Below are 19,710 nucleotides of genomic sequence, written 5' to 3' on the forward strand. Positions count from 1 at the left end.
TTCTGAATTTATAAGAATATAGAAAATATGGAATTGATGGAAATGGCAAAGCGGTTTTAATTAAAGAGAAGAACTTTTCTCCTTTTGTTTCTACCTGGAAAATGCTTCTGGACATTTTTTGCTCAAAATTGCCTTTTTTCTTATTTCCCCTTGCTTTCCCCCACTTTTTTCTTCCCTTTCCCCTTCCCTAACATTTGTATTTTCTTTGTATGCTATATTATAAACAAATAAAATATTATTTTAAAAAACAGTTTCCATGTTGGTTAAACCATAAATTGACTCAGTCAAATGCCTTTTAAGGCCCTTTTAAGCAGAGGTGGGAAGCCTCCAGATTTGGGGGTCACCAACATGTAGCAGTTCATTTCTTTGAGGCTGGGTGGGGAATATATTATATTTATAATGAATAAATGTATTATTGACATAGAGGGAGTGGAGTTTTCTTTGTTTATGAGAACTTAGTTTCTTTCCTGGAATCGAAGTGACCGACCAGCCTCGCTTTCACTTTCGGCCGCTGCTGCTGTGGAAAAGCCCCGAGACGAGGGCAGGAAGGAAAAGATCGCGCAGAGGTGCGAAGAGAATCCATCGATTTCTTTGGAAAGACGGTAAAAGGGGGGACCGACCGAGGGGGGCGGCTGCTTCCCCCAACCTCCCCTCCGGGCTTTGGTCCTTCGCCACAGCGGCAGGAGCTTTCTGGGCGTGGGGTCCTCGGGGCGGCTGGATGGGCCCCCTTTGCTGGCTCTGGCCAAGCAGTTGCGGGGATCCGGGGAACAGAAGCGCCCTTGGAAATCGGGATAGGAGGAGGGAAAGGCTGGCGGGAGGGTTTGCGGGATAGAGAGGTTTCTCCCCAGCGGTCGGTGCGGGAGGGTGTTGGAGGCGGTGGGGAGGGGGCTTCTGGGCGGAAATGCCTCTTGGGAAATTGCGGGGAAGGTGGTCCAGTTTGGCCCCCCACTCCCTTCGGACGGGTTTGCCGCCGACGGCTGGGTTGGATCTGGAGACCCCCTGCCCTTCAACTGAGTGGCTTCTGGAAATCTGGGAAGAAGAGATGGCTCGAGGAGGGATCTGGGATTACAAAGCTCATGTGCTCACTGACCTGGGATGGGCTTGATGTCACCTGGAAGTCATGAAGTGTCTCCTTCTTTGGGAAGAAAGTTCTTGCAGCTGCCACATCTTCTCTGCAGCTGCATCTCCTCCAAAGCCAGGATGGAAGCTCCTGTGTGTCTGATTGAGAACAGGAAAAATCACCTCCATGTTTCTCCGGTGGCCCTTCAGTTGCTCTCAGACATCCGGAATCCGGTGGTGGTGGTGTCCATCGTGGGACCGTATCGCACGGGCAAGTCCTACCTGATGAACAAGCTGGCTGGCAAAAATTCAGGTGAGAAGGACAGAAATGAGCCAGGCCAATATCCACAAGGTGAATCCCTGGGTGGGAAAAGGAACACCCCCAATTCCAGGGTTCTCTGCTCCAGTAGAGAGGTTGTACATGGAGCCCAGGACTTTCCTTTTCCAAAATGCCCATTGTGGACAAATGACAATCAATCTTTTAGGCTGATGGGATCTTGCAGAATTTTATCATAAGCTTTATGATAGTAAGATTACAAAATGTCAGCCTTGTGGGGAAAACCAGCCAGGAAACATGACCAAAGGAGCTATTTTTACATTGTTGTGAAGCTGCCTTGACAAATGTTGCATGTCTGAAAGTGCAATTCTTCACCCATCTTTACCACTGGAGAAACTAGGGAGGGTCCCTTCTGAGCCTCTTGTCCCTCCAAGTATTAGTCGACAGCCTGTATTGTTTCTTATCTGATTGTTGTTTAGGTAGCATCTCTCTGTCCATCTCCCAAGGACTTTCACACACACCATTACAGAGTGTTTTAATTGTTTTTAATCAATACATATTTATAAGTCTTCTTCTGATGTTTTTTAGTTTCTCAGAAATGCAGAACCCTTTATCTTTTGAGGGTTCTTTTGCTTTTTTGTATATTGCAAAATGAAATATATTTGATAAGCATTTTCATCTGGAAACTGCACCCAAGCATAACTTCCTGTTTCCAGGGGTAAATTCAGTAAACAACCAGAAAAATCGGTTGTGAGAACTTGTGTCTTATTATTAACCGTAGATCACATATTACAAGATGACCGTTTGGGATTTAAAACATATTACATTTTTCCATTTGTAGGTTTCCCTTTGGGCTCCACAGTGGAAGCAAAAACGAAAGGAATCTGGATGTGGTGCGTTCCCCATCCGGACAGGCCTAACCAAACCCTTGTCCTGCTGGATACTGAGGGATTAGGTGACACAGAAAAGGTTATTTTGTATTTGTTTATTTCTTTGTATAAAATCGCAATGATGAAACATCTGTTTACAGGTAGCCCTTGACTGACTATTTGACTATTTGAAGTTACAGCAGCACTGAAAAAAGTGTTGCATTGCAACTATCACAGCATCAGTATGGTCACATGATCAAAATTAGGTACTTGGCAATTAGCATGTATAGTTGTAGAGTCCCAGGGACATTTACCATCTTCCTAGCCAGCTTTTGACAAGCGAAATAAATGGGGGAGACTTGCTTTTATGTAACACCCTGCAACTGTCATTTGAAACTCCTACAATGCATGGCCTCAAAGCTTCCTAAACTACAACTCCCAGCACCATAGGGCTGAAGATATATATATTCAGCAGAAATCCGGAACAGATCATAACTTATTCTTTTTCCTCTTTAGGGCAGTCCTGAAAACGATACCTGGATCTTCTCTTTGGCCGTGTTGTTGAGCAGCACCCTGGTCTACAACAGTGTGGGGACCATTGATCAGACTGCCATGGACAAGCTTCAGTATCCTTTGCAAGGATAGCTCTGTTATGGCCTTCAGGAACATCCTTGCCTACATAATTTCAAAACTCACCCACTGCAATTTCCCACATGCTAAGCTTGATTAGATTGAATGTTGACTGGCTTATATTTTGGGGTATTGTGCAGACACAGGAATGGATTGAGGCAAGGAGTAAGTGAAGTCTGTTATTAGAATTTTGTTTTGTTTTATTTGGGGTATAAGTTTTATTAAAGGTTTCAAGAAATGAGGTAAAAATTAAGAAAAATAAATATAGAATAAGAAAATGAAAGAGACAAAAAAGGAAGAACATTTTGTTTTGTTTTAAACAACTCAAGACGTTTAAAATGGTGTCTGATCTCGTCAATCTATCCCAACCTTCTCATTGCAACTCAAATTAATCGGCACTTTTGGATTCTTTCAGAAATCTTTCAGTAGCACTGAGATGTGTGGCACTTGGTCTCCTTAACAGTAGAGAAAAGGGAGAAATCTATGGGTAACCTTAGCTGTATGTTAATTATATTTTATCTATATACAATATATTTTAATAAATAATGATTGAAGAGAAACTAGTTTTTTGCATCATGAGTAGAATTAATACGGAAAAACAAATATTAAGAAAAGAATTTTGGCAAATAAATATAAATACAGAAACTCATTTCAAATACAGTAAGTAGTTTTTAGGAACCAACCAACCCATGTGCTTCTCCTTACTCAATCAACCATGTCTGGCTCTGTGGCAGGGAAAGAACTGGGCTTTTCACAGACATGTTTTCTTTGGATGTCAGCATTATCAGGTTGACCAGAATAAGAATCAGACACCATGTAGACCTAAAGTTACTTTTATTAGAATAGCTACAATTATAGCATCTTGACAGTCTGCTTCTGCTTCCTTTCCTCCCTCCTTTTACTTCTCAAGAATTGAGATCTCAGGCGTTTTTGCAATCTCCTTTTTTGCCTGATCTAAGTTTCATTTATTTGATGGTTCTTATCTCCATCCTTCAAGACCATCCTCTTTATTCACTGTACAAATATATTGTTTGATTCCTAAATGGGGCCAACAGTTTTGTGACGGAGCTGTCTGAACATATCAAGGCCAAGTCTTCCTCCACTCCTGGAGATACAGATGACACTTCTGAATTTGTTGGCTTCTTCCCAACCTTTGTCTGGACTGTGCGAGATTTCACACTGCAGCTGCAACGGGATGGGAAATCCATCACAGAGGATGAATATCTTGAAAATGCTCTGAAATTAAAAAAAGGTATGGATGACAATTCAGTGTGAAGATCTATGTGGTCATAGGAGGAATGGAATAGGAGCCATTGGGCCTAAATTTTCCTTCTTTAGGGAGGCTCAGAATAGACCTCAAGAAGAAAAAGAGTCACCAAAGGCTTTTTGGTGTAGAATGAAGGCATCAGACTAGAGATCAGGAAATTGTAGATTGCACCAATGCCTCAGGCATGAAAATCACCTGGGTACCTTGGGGCAATTACTAGACATCCTGATAATAGAAAACAATTATATTAAAAATTTTCTGTTGGAATGACTGAGATGCTGCCATTCTACCTGATTATAGGGCATTTTAAAACGAACAAAATAAAAGCAGATATAATAAGAATAATTGAATTAAAAAACCCTAAATAAACAAAATATCCAGTAGGAATCTGTTTTCCTTAGGAAATCCATTTCAAGGTCAGTAGTCATGGCACGGAAATAAAAACTGAATTGTCTTCCTCAGTGTTCCCTGACCACATTATTTGTTGGAAAACAAGCAATGGTATTATTTCTTCATTGCTCTGTTTTCTCGATTAATTTAAATCAGGGTTGGAATTTCAGAAGGCACCGCATGGAATTTCGGATTGCAGCTTGCATATACTTTGTTGGCTGAGTTGACACTTTGAAAGACCAAATCACCCTTAATTTGTGCATTGCTTTTCCACAAAGTCCTTCTGGGCAAATCACAGTGCAGTGTGTTAAATAGAGATTATCCAAAATCCCTGATTTGGAAACAAGAAAAACTCACATTATAGATTTGTGGCCTCTATAAGAGGGGAACGGTGAGCAAAGTAAGAGGATATACTTGTATTTGGAAGGATAACAATTAAATAGTGCTAATTAATACGGATGGGGACATTCCCCAGTGAAATGCCCACTGGCAGATGCAATTCAGATTTACTTGCAAGATGGACATGTTGCTTTCTAGGTGACAGCAAGAAGGAGCAGGCATTCAATCTGCCACGGAAATGCATCCGACTGTTCTTCCCCACCCGGAAGTGCTTCGTCTTTGATTGCCCTACTACACGTGAGAACTTATGCAATGTGGAACAGATGTCGGATGATCAGCTGCACAAAGGTTTTGTGGAACAAGCAAAGAAATTCTGTCATCATATCTATGAAACATCTCAAGAAAAGACTCTTCCAGGAGGGCACATTGTCACTGGCAACTGTGAGTCCTTCTAGCTCTATTATAATTATGCTTGGTTGCATACTGAGCCAGATGTTTACATGGATTGGGCATTTTTGTCCACCTATCAAGGATCTGGGATAGGCAGATGTGCATATTTGATGACGTTAAAGGTATCGTCTTGGGTTATACTCTGATCTGAGTAAAACGGCCATTTGCAATTGACTGATGGGGATTTTGTCAATGCTGATAGTGTTGAAGTGATGCTCCAGTTGTTTTGAGTTTGCATCCCAGGCACCAATTACTATTGGTTCCACTTTTGCTTTCTTCTGCCCCAGTCTTTCTATTTACAAGTCTCTTATCCAGTCCTTTATTTTTTATTCTGCTGTCTCCATGTTCTGTCATTTCCGCTATTCAGACTTTTTTGTCTTATCAGCTATTGTTAAGTCTGGAAGATCTGCGCTCATTATGCTTCATTCTATTGAATGAAATGTCCTCCAGAAAGCCATGCAGGTGGAAAAATATGGCAGTGACCCATCCATCCTATCTGGCAAACATGTCCCAACAGTACTTTTTCAAAAGGCAACTGGACTTTCTTGGCTTTTCATTGACATTTCGACCCTCATCCAAGAAGCTTCTTCAGTTCAGCTCAGTTCAGTGAACTGAAGAAGCTTCTTGAATGAGAAGAGAAACATCTTCAAGGACAGACCAAGAAATTCCAGTTGCCTTTAGAAAAAGCACATTTGGGACAATCTGGGACAACCATGACCTGGGTGACTGAGAACCATGACCTGGGTGACTGAGAAGCTCCATAGATGATTGGCAAGCATGTTATGGCACAATGCCTTAAATATTTGAGTGTGCCATAATGAGTAATGATGATTGAAGATGTCTGGCTGATTGTCCAACAATCTGTACAATTTTTATCCATGCAGTGTTGGCAAAGCTAGTCAAGACCTATGTGGATACTATCTCCAGTGGGAACGTTCCCTGCCTGGAGAATGAAGTCTTGGCCTTGGCAGAGATTGAGAACCGGGCAGCCATGCAGGAAGCTGTTGCTCACTATGCTCAACTGATGGAACAAAGTGTGGAGCTACCCACTGAGACTCTCCAGGAACTCCTGGATGTACACAAAAAAAGTGAGGAACAAGCCCTCAAGAAGTTCATGGCTCGTGCCTTTAAGGATGATACACATCAATTCCAGGCTGAATTTGTGGTAGGTAATCATAAGACACCAACCTTCATAGAGGATGTTTGTTTATTTGTGTCAGAAGCATCACAATTAAAATAAGGCATACTCTACCACATATAAATTAAAAAATGCGATACAAGAATAAAATATGTGCGAATTAAATAGATCTTGCCCAGAAACTAGCAACATTAATTGTGTTTTGTCACACTGCCTTGAGGTCCTCAAGTGTGTACTGATGAGGACACGAAGGGCAGGTATACATCTGTGAGGCTGTCTGCATGTCACCACAATCGCAAAGTGCAAAGGCCAGGAAGGACGGGGTAAAATAGCCTCATTTGTCCAGAGTGTCTATGGATCTTGCTGGATCCGTGTGAAGTTTATTCAAGATTTCCATCCTGCTCAACTTTCTCCAGACCCAGGTGCCAGATCCAATCATCCCGCGTTGGTTCTTTTTAGCTTTCCATAGGTCCTCTATTCATAGACAGTATTTAAGGCTTATGGGTCTGTGGGATCTGGTATCCTGGCCTCCATATGTTCTGTATAAGAATGGGCACGTAGACAATATTTAAGGCCTGTGGCTCCTGATGGTTGGCCTCCAGTAGTTTCTCTATTTATATGAACACAGAGCATCAAATGGAGGATGGCTGCCACCAGATATTTTGTTTAGAAACATTCCTGATTGCCAATAAAGATAAAAGATCGATGTGGTTAGGAACAGCCAGTAAGATTGACAAGATGGCAAGCAATGTCATCCTCAAGATTTTATGGAAAATTATGTTCCTGCTCTAAGGATTAAATATTTTTTTGTTCAGTGTTTCTCAACCTTGGGGGCTTTAAGACATATGGAACTCAATTCCCAGAATTCTGGCTGGGGAATTCTGGGAGTTGAAGTCCACACATCTTAAAGCCCCCATGGTTGAGAAACACTGCTCTAGTTAAATTGAAGGAAGAGCACGAGTCATTTCAAATTGTGATAAAGCTCTGTTTAATCACGGGACATCGCCCAAATTTATACAGTATACAAACATGGATTTCTTTGTCAAGTCTCAGCTCTTGCTTTGTTTTGTTTTATTCCTAACAGGCAACTCTGGATAGCAAAAAGGAAGAGTACTGCAGCAAAAATGAGCGGGAATCTTCTAAAATCTGTTCAGCTTTATTGAGCTCACTCTCTGAGAACCTGGAGCAGAACATCAAGAACGGAAGCTACTCCCGATCTGGTGGCCACCAGGAATTTGTAAATGACCTCCAAAAAGTGGAGAAACAATTTTTGGAGACACCTAAGAAAGGAATAATGGTACAAAATGATGAGCGTTGCCAAATTAATACTCATTTTGTCGCTCTCATTTTGAGAGCCATGCCATCCTCCGGGGAGATTGTTGATTTACTTTGGCAAAACTTCTTTCTCATTCTATACCGCTCCAGATTATTCTCTTTTCCCCCTTCAATCAGGCAGGGAAAATCCTGAAAGAATTCCTCCAGAGCAAGGAAAACATCAGCAAAACCATCCTTCAAAGTGATGTGAGCCTTCAAGAGAAAGAGAAGGAAATAGCAGGTAAAGGTGTGAACATACTGTCGGATGATGGTGGGATGTTGGTTCTGCTTTGAAGGTGGGAAAAGACCTATTTATCATTAAACCCATCAGTCATCGGGAAAAGGCTTTCCTCTCCATTTAACTTGGTAATAGAGAGGTTTTCTTTTTCTGCCGTATTATTCAAAATTTGCAAATGTACTCATATTCTCAGGTAGTCCTCAATTTACAACCATTATTTAGAGATCATTCAAAGTTACAACAACACCAAAAAAAGTGATTTGCAACTGTAGTTCTTCTCACTTAAGACTGTCTTAGCATTTTCATAGTCATGTGATCCAAATTTGGAGACTTGGCACCTGGCATGTATTTTTTTTTTCTATTCAGATATGTTTTTATTTTCTCATTTTCATTTTCATTTTTATACAGTCACATATATACTGTGCATAACTGGGGCCATATAACATTGAGCAATAAACACAGCCATCCTTGTCAAAAATACTCCCCAAAATACAAAGCCAATATACCACTTCAACCCTCCATACACCCTTTCTTTCACCCCCCTCCAACTTTCCTTTCTCCCCTCCAACATTCCCTCTCCTACTTCACTCCTTTCTCCCAATACACTCCCTCCCTTCCATCTCACCCTCCTTCCATCCTCTCTCCCACCCTCTCTACCCCTCTTTCTTCTTTCCCTCTGCTCCTCTCTTCGGTGTATTTCTACTATCTATCAATATATTCAGCTTCTTATTTTTACACTAAAATTAAAAAGGCAACAGTATACAAATGCAATCATGTTACTTTAAAATCTGGGACATACTATATTTCCCCCCTCCCCCCTCCCCCCTATGACCCCACCTCCCTTCCCCCCCCCCGACTTCCCAGAGCCCGTACACGGTATAGCTTTTTATCAAACATAGTCTAAGATATATTAAAACCAAGGAAATTTAAAAAAAAAAAAGGGGGGGGGAAGAAAAAAGAAAGAGAAGAAAAAAAGTCAGTAAAATCTCTGCGTTGAACTCAGCTTCTTACCATTACACAAACTTTAAGCAGTTTACATTGTTCCTAATCTTAGTTGTTTGATTACCTGCAGGATTTCCCCAGAAGTTATTTGTTGGTTCAACTTTTGCCTGTACTCTTCTCTAACTAGGGGCCTTATCTCTTTATCTAAGTATCTGTCTATATCTAAACCCTTAATTTTGTCCCCTTTGTACCTCCTTCCTCTATAACACAATTTGGATACATTTCAAATTTTTCTTTTGGTTTCCTCTTCCAATTCTTTTCGTTTTTGCCCTTGTTTATGTCTATGTATTTTGTTTATATTCATCAGTACTCCTCTCATATATGTTTACTTACATCCCCTACAAATTCCATGAATATACCCTTATTCGTAATCAGAACAAAGTATTCAGATGGCAATTTTTTACAATCATTAATATACTTTTCATATCAAGATAAACTCTCATTCGACCTCCAAGACCTTCTTGCCTGCACTACCCTTCCCAATTCCGTCCAGACTGGGTTATGATCCAAGAGGACCCTCGCCGCAATCTTTGTCTTCTTCGCCCTGGAAGATAAATCATTAGTGATTTGTATAAGATCAATCCTTAAAAGGGATTGGTGTCCATCAGAAAAAAGGGGTGAAGTCATATGCCTCTGCGTTTCTTTCTCGCAAAACATTTCTCAATTCGAAGTTGTCCATCAAGCCTTTTTCCCTTCTAGAATTAGGTCTAATGCGATATATCTTCCAAAGGGATCTGCTTGAATTAACTCAGCCTTAATGTCTTTTCTTAAGTATACAACTATACAATTTTTCTTTTTCGTAGCAGAGGTCACAAAATATTGACCAAGTTCGGGGTTGAACAGATATTTTTGATCAGTTAATTTGATATGAATTTCTTGCAGACAAATTATATCGTTCTTGAACTGTTTGAGATAGTGAAATATTTTCTTTCTCTTCTGTAAAGAGTTCAGACATAACTCCTTGATCAATGGCCGATGATTATTAAGGTTGTTGCAATATGCCTTGTTTTCCCATTCGTCTGGTAGTCATATGGCTAGATCTTTGTTCTCTGGTCCCTTGCCCTTCCGGAAGGAGGAAATGGTGCTTTTTGTCTGGTAGTTGTGTGATTTGCTGTTTATCTTGTCCTTCTCGTAGCCTTTCTCCAGATCCAGATAATTCAGGGTGTCCCACCTTCAGGGTCTTGTGATAAAAATCTCGGGCTTCCCATACAGAGTTGAGACGATATTTTTGCTTATCAAATGTAATTATGATACCAAATGGCACATCCCATCTATACTGTATCTGACGGTTTCTGAGTTCTTCCACTAGAAAAGCATAATCTCTCCTGGCTCTTAGCATTTGGGGTGGTATTTCTTTCAAGACAATCAAGTCCTGTCCGCCAATTTGTAGCCTGGTATTATAAGACTTTTGTAGTATCATGTTTCTAAACTCTCTTGTAGTAAAATATATAATTACGTCTCGAGGGAGTTGCCTCTGTTTTGCCACCCAAGAGTTAGTGCGGTAAATTTTTTCGATCTGCCAGTCAAAGTTGGTCCCCGGTCTTCCCACCAGACGGTTAAAAGCCTCTGAGAAAATCTGCTTCAAGTTCTCCTGTTCGTTTTCACGCAGCCCCCTGACTCTTAATGCAAGCTCCATCTGTTTGTAGTGTATCATAACAATTTGTTTTTCTGCGTTTTCAACTTTTTGTTGCACCACTTCAATTTTGGATGTCAAGTTAGTGTTGGCTTCATCAAGAACCTCTAGCTTATCTTCCATTCCAGAAACATATTCTGTCAATACAGTTACAAGTCCCACCATATCGTCCTTTGTTTTGGCAATCCTAGTATCAAGCTTATCATATAAGTCTGCATTAAATTTCTTTATCTCCTCTCTGAATTCTCTGAGAGTTTCTAGATTCTGCTCTCTAAATTCTCTAAGAGTCTCAAAAAAAAGTTCTTTCGTTAGCAAATCTCCAGTAGGGGGCGTAGAGGGTGGAAGCTGCAACTTTGTGCCAAGTGCGTGAGGCGTATTCCTAAAAAGAGGTCTCCCCGACTTTAATTTTGATGCCATTATATCTTTTCTTCAAACAATTATTCAACAATTATTCAAACTCTGCTGGCCCGTTGTGTAGCTTGCGAGAGAAGAAAGTATTAAGTCCCCCCTTTATTTGTTCTTAGAAGTTTTTCAAAAGGTTTCAGAAAAGAGCATTGTAACAAAGCAAGTTCAAAAGATTAGCATTGTAATGAAACAGTTCATATTCATCTCTGTTTAGAATGTGTCTATATTAACAAGGAGACTTTTACAGCTTTTAAAAGTTGATAAGAAAAAAAAATCTTGGAAGCTCTTCAGAGAAACGAAACTAATTAGTCAGAGAATGCTATCTGGCTGTTCCTTTGATCTTTTTCTCTGTCGGACAGTTAAGAATGTGGCACCCACCATTTTAGGAGCTTATTTTTTTAGAAACGCGATGCACAAAGAAAGCTCTTTCTTTAAAAAAAAAAAAGGCAGATAAGGTTCTCGGGTACGGACTCTGCTTGTATTAATCTCAAATAGATATATCAAAAATTGTCCTAAGCGGGGGTTCCTTACTTTGCTCCGTAGTGGTTACGGCATAGGTTCCTGGCACGGAGATGTGACTCAGCCTTCGGTAGGCCCCCCTTCCGTTCGCAGCAAAAAAAAAAGCTGCAAACTTCAAAGAAAAGCTCTTGCCAGCTGGATCTCTCTCTCATTCTTCTTTGCCTGAAGAATGAGTTTATCTACTGGGTATTTAGGCAGATAATGCAACCAGGAACCCGGGGGCAGCTCGTTAAGCTGCCGCCATCAGCAAGGTCCCGCCCCGGAAGTCTCACACCTGGCATGTATTTATCACTGTTGCATCAACCTGAGTTGTCATGAGCCATGGGGGCACAGTGGTTAGAGTGCAGTACTGCAGGCTACTTCTGCTGACGGCTGGCTGCCTGCAATTTGGCAGTTCAAATCTCACCAGGCTCAAGATTAACTCAGCCTTCCATCCTTCCAAGCTGGGTAAAATGAGGAATTGTTGGGGGCAATAGGCTGACTCTGTAAACCACTTAAAGAGGGCTGTAAAGCACTGTAAAGCAGTATATGTCTAAGTGCTAGTGCTATTTCAATTTGTGACCGTTCCAACTGGCTTCCAACAAGGAAAGTCAAAAGGGGAAGCTGGGTTCACCTAACAACGGAGATGATTCACTCAACAACCATGTCAGAAAAGGTCATGTGGTCAGGTGATCACCATCTGTGATCTTCAATGCTGGCTTCCAACAAGCAAAGTCAATGGGGAAGCCAGTGGGAGGTTTCAAGTGGGGATTATGTGACATCATACCTAATGATGGAACTCTGTAGAGATTCTCAGTCATCCAAGAAATGGTATTTCCCAAAGGTGCTTTTTTCAGGAGGCAACTGGACTTTCTAGACCCCTTCCAGTCAGGCTTCAGACCCGGTTACAGCACAGAAACCGCTTTGGTCGCATTGAGCGATGATCTCTGGAGGGCCAGAGATGGAGGACATTCCTCCATCCTGGTTCTCCTCGACCTCTCAGCGGCTTTCGATACCATCGACCATGGTATCCTTCTGCGACGACTGCGGGAGGTGGGAGTGGGAGGCGCCGTGTTGCGGTGGTTCTCCTCCTACCTCTCGGACAGGTCGCAGTCGGTGTTAGTGGGGGGGCAGAGATCGTCCCCTAGGCCCCTAACTTATGGGGTGCCTCAGGGCTCGGTCTTATCCCCCCTACTATTCAACATCTACATGAAACCGCTGGGTGAGATCATTCGCAGGCACGGGATTAGATACCATCAATATGCGGACGATACTCAACTGTATCTGTCCGCCCCGTGCCAACTCAATGAAGCGGCAGACGTGATGAACCGCGGCCTCGAAGCTGTTATGGACTGGATGAGGGTTAACAAGCTCGTGCTCAACCCAGAAAAGACCGAGTGGCTGTTGTGTTTCCCTCCCAGAGATTCGACCAATATTCCATCACTCAGGCTGGGGGGTCAAATTCTACACCCCTCAGAGAGGGTTCGCAACTTGGGAGTCCTCCTGGACTCACAGCTATCGTTTGACCACCATTTAATGGCTGTGACCAGGGGGGCATTCGCCCAGGTTCGCCTGGTGCGCCAGTTGCGACCCTACCTGAATCGGGAGGCTCTCACAACAGTCACCCGGGCCCTTGTGACCTCTAGGCTGGAATACTGCAACGTGCTCTACATGGGGCTGCCCTTGAAGAGCATCCGGCGACTTCAGCTAGTACAGAATGCGGCCGCGCGAGTGATTGTGGGTGCACCTCGGTTCACCCGCATAACACCTATCCTCCGCGAGCTGCGCTGGCTACCTGTCGATCTCCGGATGCGCTTCAAGGTGCTATTAGTCACCCATAAAGCCCTACATGGCAGTGGATCTGGATACTTGAGAGACCGCCTTCTGCCAATTACATCCCTGCGACCAATAAGATCACATAGATTAGGCCTCCTCCGTATACCATCGGCCAGCCAGTGTCGGCTGGCAACTACAAGGAGGAGGGCCTTCTCAGTAGTAGCCCCGACCCTTTGGAACGAGCTCCCCGTAGAGATTCTCACCCTCGCCACCGTCCAGGCCTTCCGCACAGCCTTGAAGAACTGGCTCGCCCGTCAGGCCTGGGGACAAGGATAGTTCCCCTCCCGAATGATGAATGTATGTTGTTTATTATTTTATTATATGTCTTATCTTAATGTCTGTATCTCCCCTTCCCCGATTTTATGTGAGCCGCCCTGAGTCCCCTCAGGGAAAAGGGCGGCCTACAAATATTAATAAAATCTCTAAAAAAAAAAAAAAAAATCTCTTGTTTTTTTCTTTTGAAGACATTCTGCTTCTCATCCAGGAAACTTTTTCAGCTCTGAAAGGATAGTGGGGAATGGAAGGATTTATATTCCTTGTGGACTCAGGGGGATGTGCTGTGAAGCAACAAGGAAGAACAAAACTAGTCACTACCATTCTGCATCCTTACAGAGGGTCGTTGAAGCCCTTGGAGGTTTATCTGTGTCCTGAGGGTCACCAGAGTAGTCTTCCTGGTTCTTGGAGTCAAAGGGTGTTCATCCCAAATTGAGCCAGCAGTTTGCAGCAGCTGCCAAAAAAGCCAACACAGTTCTAGGCTGCATAAACAGAGAGATAGAACCAAGATCACGTGAAGTGTTAATACCACTTTATAATGCCTTGGTAAGGCCATACTTGGAATACTGCATTCAGTTTTGGTCACCACGATGTAGAAAAGATGTGGAGACTCTAGAAAGAATGCAGAGAAGAGCAACAAAGATGATTAGGGGACTGGAGACTAAAACATATGAAGAACGGTTGCAGGAACTGGGAATGTCTAGTTTAATAGAAAGAAGGACTAGAGGAGACATGATAGCAGTGTTCCAATATCTCAGGAGTTGCCAAAAAGAAGAGGTCGTCAAACTATTCTCCAAGACACCTGAGCGTAGAACAAGAAGCAATGGGCGGAAACTAATCAAGGAGAGAAGCAACTTAGAACTGAGGAGAAATTTCCTGACAGTTAGAACAATTAATCAGTTGCCTCCAGAAGTTGTGAATGCCCCAACACTGGAAGTCTTTAAAAAGATGTTGGATAGCCATTTGTCTGAAACGGTATAGGGTTTCCTGCCTAGGCAGGGGGTTGGACTAGAAGACCTCCAAGGTCCTTTCCAACTCTGCTATTGTATTGTATTGTATAACTAAAGTAGCTGATGATGTGATGCTAGAACTGGTGTCGATAATCATCCCAGTCATATGACGTTGTGGCTTATTCCGGTCCCAATTACTACAGTTGAGGCAGGACTGCCTGTATGCCAAATCTATTTACTTATCACAGTATTTGCATACCACCAAATCGAGCCACCTGCAGATTTTTGTCCTTTTTTTATTCCTGGTTTAGATGAAAAAATGAAGGCCAAAGCCAAAGACCTAGAGGATGAGGTCCAGAGGCAGAAAATGAAAATGCACCAACAGAAAGAGGAGGGTCAGAAACAGAGTTATATGATGAACTGTCAGAAGCTAATTGAGAAGATGGAGAAAGAATGGAAACAGATGAAGAAAGGGTATGAGAGGATGATCCAAAGCAAACTCAAGGTAGCACTATTATCTCAGCAATGGTTTGTTGTAATTAGGCAGACATGTATTAACAAATATGCAGACTTTCAAAACAGAAAAGCAATGGATTTAGAACAAGTTTGTATACCACAAGTGCTTCTTTCTTTATTTTTGTCACATTTTCTTCACTTCATGTCATTTTGATAACGTTGGAATACATTTATTTGCATGGGGTACATTTTAAATGGGACTTTATTAAAAAAAAGGAAATTGTACCATCAGGGGAAGAGGGAGCATCTGAAAGCTTTCTAGTGCTCAGGGGGATGTGCTGTGAAACAGCAAGGAAGAACAAAACTAGTCACAACAGTTCATAGCACTTACAGAGTTACACTAGTAGTAAAGAAAGTCAAGGAACAGAAAGTCAAGGAAATGTTGAGCTCAATTATGATCGTAAGTAAAAGATTAATTGTATTGACGGTGAAGATATTGAAGGGGTGAATAGCTTCTGCCTTTTAGGGACCAACAATCAACAATTTAAAAAACCCAGCATTCAAGAAACATGCTGTAACGCAGGGGTGTCAAACTCAATGTCATATTGATGGCCGCATCAGAGCTGTGGTTGACCTCTGGGGGCTGGGTGGGTGTGGCTCACAGGGTGGGCATGGCCAGTTTGGCACCACTCACTGGGCGTGGCCGACTGGGTAGGTGTGGCCAGCTTGACACCACTCCCCAAACTGCTGGCATATTTCCTCTTTGCATTGGGTAGATCAGGCCGAAGGGACGCGGGTTGGCTGCATTTTCCAGGACAGCCCCATGTGTCAAATCTGACCACATCGCAGGCCAAATCTGGCCCACGGGCCTTGTGTTTGACACCCCTGCCATAACGGATCAGCACATGGAAGAGGAGCAGCAAAGACCTTGGAAGAGATGTGTCTGTACCTACAAAGTTCAGGATTGTGTATTTATTTTCATTTGATGTCTAATTTCCATTGACCTCACACGGGCCTCTAAAGGACTGGATGTGGCCCAGGAAAGAGGGGGTAAAATGGCCAAATCTATTGTTGAACCTGGTCTGCAAAGCTAGTTGCATGTCTCCTTTCACTCTAATAATGATGCTTGCTCTGCCTGCAGGAACAGAAGGCTTTCTTGGCAGAGGGTTTCTGGAAGGATGCAGACCAACTGAGCCCGGAAATCCAGCTGCTCGAAGCCCGAAAGAAAGCTGCGGAAAGATCAAGACAGATCAAAGAAGCTCTTGGTTTATTTTTTGAAGCAGTCATTATTGCATTGCCCATAATTCTTCCGGTAGTTGTGAAATTGATTATCCATTAAAAAGGTGTTGAGAGTGCAGAGAAGAACAACAAAGAGGATCAGGGGAGTGGAGGCTAAAACATACAAAGAACAGCTCCTTGAATTGGGTATGTGTCAACTCTGAAGCTGGCCTGGCTGAAGCCATGTTGGAGTTTCAGTGCAATGTCACACTGGAGCTGCGGGTTAGGAAGGAGGGATTAGAGATAGCTTGGGTTTTTGTATCCATAATAAAATACAATACTTTGCTTGGTACGGGTCTATTATTTGGAACTCTGACAATATGTCTACTTTAACGTAAAGAAGGAGTAGAACAGGAGTGGGTTCCGGCAGGCACTACTACCGGTTTGCTCATGTCCATGTCTTTTCAAACTTGTAATCAGTGAAGCTGGGCTTATATAGTTTTATCCAGCTGTGTGTGTGTTTGTGTGTGTGTGTGTGTGTTTGTGTGTGTGTGTGTGTTTGAAAAGGCAACGTGCCTCTGCCTGCAATCAAACTACACTTGGGGAGGGATCTACACTTGAGGATGAAGTTTGAATTCCTCCCCCTCCCTCCGACCCACACGTACCTTTTCCAGCTGTTTCAGAGAGGATTTCAACTCTGCTCTTGCCTGTCATCATGAAAAGAAAAAAAATGTAAAAGGAAAAAGGCAAGAGCTGAGGTCAGGCTGAGCTAGTTGCTGCCAGAGTCACTGTAGATGACTCTGCTTAACTGTTTAAAAAAAGCATCTAAAAAGCGCCCTCTACAGGAGGAGGCAGGAGAACGACATACCTCATCTAGTCTGACTTTAGGCGTTTTATGATCTCTCGAGCAGAGTTAAGCAAGGGTCAAAAGCCTAAAAATTCCTGACGTAGGTGAGGCAAGTCGTTCTCCTGCCTTCTCCTGTAGAGGGCGCTTTTTAGAGGCTTTTTTAAACAGTTAAGCAGAGTCATCCACACGGTGACTCTGGCAGCAACTAGCTCAGCCTGACCTCAGAGCTCTTGCCTTTTTCCTTTTACATTTTTTTTCTTTTCATGATGACAGTGGTGAGGCTCTGCCTCCCCTGCCTCCCCTGACTGCACGTCCCTGGTAGGAACCCACCACAGGAGTAGAAGTGACATGATAGCAGTGTTCCAATATCTCATGGGTTGCCACAAAGAAGAGGGGTTGACTATTCTCCAAAGCACCTGAAGGCAGGACAAGAAACAATGGATGGAAACTAATGAAGGAGAGAAGCAACCTAGAACTAAGGTGACAATACCTGACAGTTAGAACAATTAATCAGTGGAACAACTTGCCTCCAGAAGTTGTAAATGCTCCAACACTGGAAGAGTGTTTTAAGAAGAGGTTGCACAACCATTTGTCTGAAATGGTGTAGGGTTTCCTGCTTGGGCCAGAGGCTGGACTAGAAGACCTTCAAAGTCCCTTCCAACTCTACTGTTATCCTGCTTGTTTGTTTTAATCTCAATGCTTTTAGTCATGTTTGGAGGGGTTTATATATGACAGGAAGCCCAAATTAAGCCAATCACTTAAGTGCTAGTAGACCAGCTCTTTCAACATACAGCAAACTTAGTTATACATCAGAATGCCCTTCGCATAATTTATTTTACTTCCCCTGACAATATTGATTCGTGTTTTTCAACCTTGGCAACTTTAAGATACGTATACTAGTGGCTGGCTTTGTTAGTGATGGTGGCTCCACTCCCTTCTAGCACCGATGCTGTTACCTAGTTGGGTAATGAAACGTCTGCAAGAAAATCAAGCTCAGGGAGCACCAAGGACTCCACAAGTTGTAGATTGTTGGCGCAAACCCCACTGAGCTCCTGGCTTTCAAAAGAACAGAACCCTGTACCAATGACACACTTAAACATCTAATGAGGTTCAATAAGTCAAATCATCTCCTTTCCGGCCTTTCCCCCAAGTTATGGGGTGACAAGCAAGTGGCATCTCCTGCCCAACTCTCAGAAATTTTTTTTGGAAGATTATATTTACTCACATACTTAATCGGCTTTTCACCCACCTAATCTAGGTAGTGACCCTAACAGTTTGAGAACATGTATTTTCTTAATAGGGATATTATTATCCACTATTAATGTCAGCACTATTTTTTTAATATTATGACCGTGATAAAGTTCTCTTCTGTTCTATTCTATTCTATTCAAGATTCTTTATTCTATTCTATTTTATTCCATTCCATACCATTTTCTATTCTGTTCTATTCTATTCTATTCAAGATTCTTTATTCTATTCTATTTGATTCTATTCAAGATTCTTTATTCTATTTTATTCCATTCCATACCATTTTCTTTTCTATTTTATTCTATTCTGTTCTATTCTATTCCACTCCACTCTACTCCACTCTACTCTGCTTCCTACTCTACTGTACTCTATATTCTATTCTATTCTATTCTATTCTATTCTACTCTATACTCTATACTCTACGTTCTACTTTTCTCTTCTGTACTCTAAATTCTATTCTATTCTATTCTATTCCATTCCACCCTACATTCTACTCTACTCTACTCCACTCCACTCCACTCCACATTCTATTCTATTCGATTCCATATTCTATTCCATATTCTATTCCATTCCATTCTATTCTATTCTGTTCCATATTCTATTCCATTCCATTCCAACTCTCAGAAAATGTCAGAAGTTGATGCTGCTGAACCCACCTTCCCTCCTTGCGGCTTCAAGCTGTGCCCTTTTAAAAATTATAGACGGCTTAGGTGTAATATTGGAGGGGATCCCTAAAATATCTGGCCGAAGCAACGCAAGCGGCTCCAGGCATCTCTATATAAAGTTGTTCGTGTCCATTATACTCACACATACGAATGGCACACACATGGATGCAACCCCCCCTAAAAAACCCTAGGCGTGCAAACCAGAGAGAGAGAGAGAGAGAAAAAATAACGGGGTTGGGGACGGAGAGGTTCAACCGACCTTCCCCCTCCTTTCTGCACCCCTCCCCTCCCCAGCCAGAGCTGTTTCGCCGCAGTTCGCACGCGGAGAGGCTTTCGGGCTGGGTCCCGCCTGTCCCTTTGACCCGCCTGCCCGAGAAAGCGGCTGCTTTGGATTTCTGCCGCCGCTTCTGGAGAAGAGCGCCGAGGCGAACGCAGGTGGAGCGAAGAGAGCCGGCGGGCGATGCCCTGATTTCCTTTGCAAAGGCGGTATAAACTATAAAAGGGGGGAGCAGGCAGGGAGGAGAGGGGGGCGACGCTTCCCCCCTCCCAGCTCCAGTCCTTCGCCCACGCTTTCTGGCCTCGGGGGTCTTCCGGAGGGGCTGCGAGGGTCCCCCTTGCTGGTTTCTAGCCGAGCAATTGCGGGGGATCCGGGAAATAAGGACGCCCGCTGGAAATTGGGGTGGGGGAATGAACGGCTGGTGGGAGGGT

The 19,710-nt window shown here is 42.9% G+C and overlaps 1 protein-coding gene across 2 annotated transcripts; it reads left to right on the top strand.

Annotated features, from left to right (window-relative positions):
- Window positions 1-489: 489 nt before the first annotated feature.
- Window positions 490-16,591, top strand: LOC116515453 (guanylate-binding protein 1-like). Of its 2 annotated transcripts, none has more exons than XM_032227505.1 (11): window positions 490-566; window positions 1,179-1,372; window positions 2,178-2,305; window positions 2,722-2,831; window positions 3,891-4,087; window positions 5,030-5,272; window positions 6,166-6,446; window positions 7,504-7,716; window positions 7,872-7,974; window positions 14,880-15,073; window positions 16,166-16,591. In XM_032227505.1, exons 2-11 carry the CDS (start codon window positions 1,201-1,203, stop codon window positions 16,361-16,363), a joined length of 1,839 nt encoding a protein of 612 aa, XP_032083396.1. In that variant the 5' UTR covers window positions 490-566; window positions 1,179-1,200; the 3' UTR covers window positions 16,364-16,591. The 2 variants fall into 2 exon arrangements, with proteins under 2 accessions (XP_032083396.1, XP_032083395.1); XM_032227504.1 differs by having other exon boundaries at window positions 527-602.
- Window positions 16,592-19,710: the final 3,119 nt, after the last annotated feature.

This window comes from Thamnophis elegans, chromosome 12 (genome assembly GCF_009769535.1).
Source record: "Thamnophis elegans isolate rThaEle1 chromosome 12, rThaEle1.pri, whole genome shotgun sequence".
NCBI classification, from domain to species: domain Eukaryota; kingdom Metazoa; phylum Chordata; class Lepidosauria; order Squamata; family Colubridae; genus Thamnophis; species Thamnophis elegans.